Raw genomic sequence first — 2,399 nt, forward strand, 5'->3', positions numbered from 1 at the left:
GCTGGGAAGGTCCTTCTCCCCATCCTCACCCGTCGTGATACCACCCCACGCTGTCCCCATGCTATTCTGTTCGGATCCCCATTGCATCCTATCCCATCCTCTCTCAGTCCCGTCTCCTTCTGATCCCATCACCTCCTGTCCCCAAACTGTACTTATCCCATCCCATCCTTAACTCATTCCATCCTTGTCCCTGTCCAACTCTCAACACATTCCACCCTGTCCCTGTGCCATTTCTGTCCCCGATCCCCTTCTCATCATGTCCTCTTCCTATCTCATCCCACTCTTTTCCCATCCTACTCGATCCAATTCTGATCCCATTTCCTGCCCATCACATCCCACATCCTCTCCATCCCATTCCTATTGCATGTTGTTCCATCTGATCCTAACCTGATCCCACTCCTATCCTCCAATCTGATGCTACCCCATCCTCTTTGTGTACCATCCTGCCCTGCCCATACCACACCACCTTGATGCCCCCCACACATGGTCTCCACCTTACCCCATTCTACTTCCCCATCCTGATCCCCTCCCACTCTGAGCACCTGCTCTCATCCCCCAGCTCCCTGCCCTAGAGGGGAATCCCCAAACTCCCTGCTCTCCAGGAGGGGCAGGCCTGACACCCCCTCCCAGGACACCACCCTCCTGCCCCACCAGCTGCAGCTGTGACGGCTCCTCATCCTGCCTGCCTGTGGGCATTTAAGAGCCAGGGGCAGCCCAGGGAAGCATGTGCTGGGCAGGATGGCTACAGGAGAGCAGGTGGGTGCTCACCCTGTGAGCTGGGGAGGCAGGCCTAGGCAGCTCTGCTATCCCTTGGGGCTCCTAGTGTGAGCATGGCTGAGGGGCTGCAGGCTGCCTGCTGGGGTAGCCGTGGGGCTCCTCAGGGTTGTTCCCTCTTCCCCAGCAGAGGCAGGAGAAGCGGCGCCGGCGCAGGGCTCGGCAACAAGAGCTGCTCCCAGAAGAGGTCCTGGACAAGCACCCCCTACAGAACAGGTACAGGGAGCCCAGCCATGAGCAGCCTCTCCCAGCACCGAGAGGGGTGTGCTGGGTCAGGAGGGGGTTTCCAGCATGGCTGAACACTCTCTCCCTCCCCAGATGGGCACTGTGGTTTTTCAAGAATGACAAGAGCAAGATGTGGCAGGCAAACCTGCGCCTCGTCACCAAATTCAGCACTGTGGAGGATTTCTGGGCGTGAGTGTCCCTTCTGGAGGTGTTCTGGTGGGGAGGTCTGGGCCAGAGGAGGGTGCTGGAGGTCCCTGAGGCACCTCTTCTCATCTGCTTCTGTGTCTCCACCTGGTACAGGTTGTACAGCCACATTCAGCCTGCCAGCAAGCTCTCATCTGGCTGTGACTATTCCCTCTTCAAGGTATGATACCCCATGCTCACAGTCCCCACCGTGCCCAGCATTATAGGGGCACATTGAGTGCTGGTGGGGCTGGCAGGATGCCCTGGCTGTAAGGTGGGAGGAGAAATCCGGCTGGATATTCACAGCTTCCAGAGCCAGCTTTGGCCCAGTGCTTGGTGCCCCGACCATCCCCTTGCCCATCCCTAGGATGGGATCGAGCCCATGTGGGAGGACAGCCAGAACAAGCGTGGCGGGCGCTGGCTTGTCACCCTGTCCAAGCAGCAGCGGCACACCGAGCTGGACCATTTCTGGCTGGATACGGTGAGTGCAGCCCTTCTCGGGCTGGCCTGGGGGTTCTGGCTGTGGCACTCCACCTGCCCCAGGGCTGAGCCCCAGAAGGGACTGTCCTGGGCTCCTTTCTTCCCGGCAGCTGCTGTGCCTCATTGGGGAGATGTTTGATGAGTACAGCGACGAGGTGTGCGGGGCTGTCATCAACATTCGCACCAAAGGGGACAAGATTGCCATCTGGACCCGGGAAGCAGAAAACCAGGAAGGGGTCACCCACATTGGGTAATGCAGTGTCAAGGGAGGCTGTACAGGGCTAGTTTTGGGGGGGAATGGGGTCTCTGGGCAGGGAGCCAGTGGCAGAAGTGCTGCCCTGTTCATGCAGCCCTTTCCTTCTGGCAGGCGTGTCTACAAGAAGCACCTGGGCCTGTCACAGAAGGTGACCATCGGGTACCAGGCTCATGCAGACACAGCCACCAAGAGCGGCTCCCTCCCCAACACCAAGTTTGTGCTGTGATTGTGGGGTAGTAGTGAGCTACTTGTGGGGTCCCCATGTACTGTTTCAGAATGAATGACTGCATCTGAGTATGGTCTGTGTCTCTAGAGCTCTGAAAATTTGGGGTGGCTCTTGTTTGGGGATGGGGAAGGGGATGATGTGTTGGCCTCCCCACCCCCTTTCTGGGTGAGCAAGGCTGGGAGCACAGCACTGTGGCATGGGGCATGTTCCCCTGCCTCCTCTAGTGCCTGGGACCAGTGGCCCTCTCCCTGGGGC

General features: G+C 58.9%; 1 protein-coding gene across 1 annotated transcript; it reads left to right on the forward strand.

The window, feature by feature from the left end:
- The first annotated feature begins 738 nt into the window (after window positions 1-738).
- EIF4E1B (eukaryotic translation initiation factor 4E family member 1B) lies at window positions 739-2,144 on the forward strand. Its single transcript, XM_018073538.1, has 7 exons — window positions 739-756; window positions 902-990; window positions 1,093-1,188; window positions 1,300-1,363; window positions 1,550-1,663; window positions 1,773-1,912; window positions 2,030-2,144. The coding sequence occupies exons 1-7, from the start codon at window positions 739-741 to the stop codon at window positions 2,142-2,144; spliced, it is 636 nt and encodes a 211-aa protein (XP_017929027.1).
- Window positions 2,145-2,399: the final 255 nt, after the last annotated feature.

The sequence above is a fragment of the Manacus vitellinus genome, unplaced genomic scaffold, assembly GCF_001715985.3.
Source record: "Manacus vitellinus isolate BGI_N305 unplaced genomic scaffold, ASM171598v3 scaffold_25_pilon, whole genome shotgun sequence".
NCBI classification, from domain to species: domain Eukaryota; kingdom Metazoa; phylum Chordata; class Aves; order Passeriformes; family Pipridae; genus Manacus; species Manacus vitellinus.

Excerpts from the sequence above, each read along its gene's own strand:
- EIF4E1B (XM_018073538.1), top strand. Across the intron at positions 1,364-1,549 it reads GTGACTATTCCCTCTTCAAG|GATGGGATCGAGCCCATGTG; the intron begins GTATGATACCCC and ends GCCCATCCCTAG. Across the intron at positions 1,913-2,029 it reads GAAGGGGTCACCCACATTGG|GCGTGTCTACAAGAAGCACC; the intron begins GTAATGCAGTGT and ends TCCTTCTGGCAG.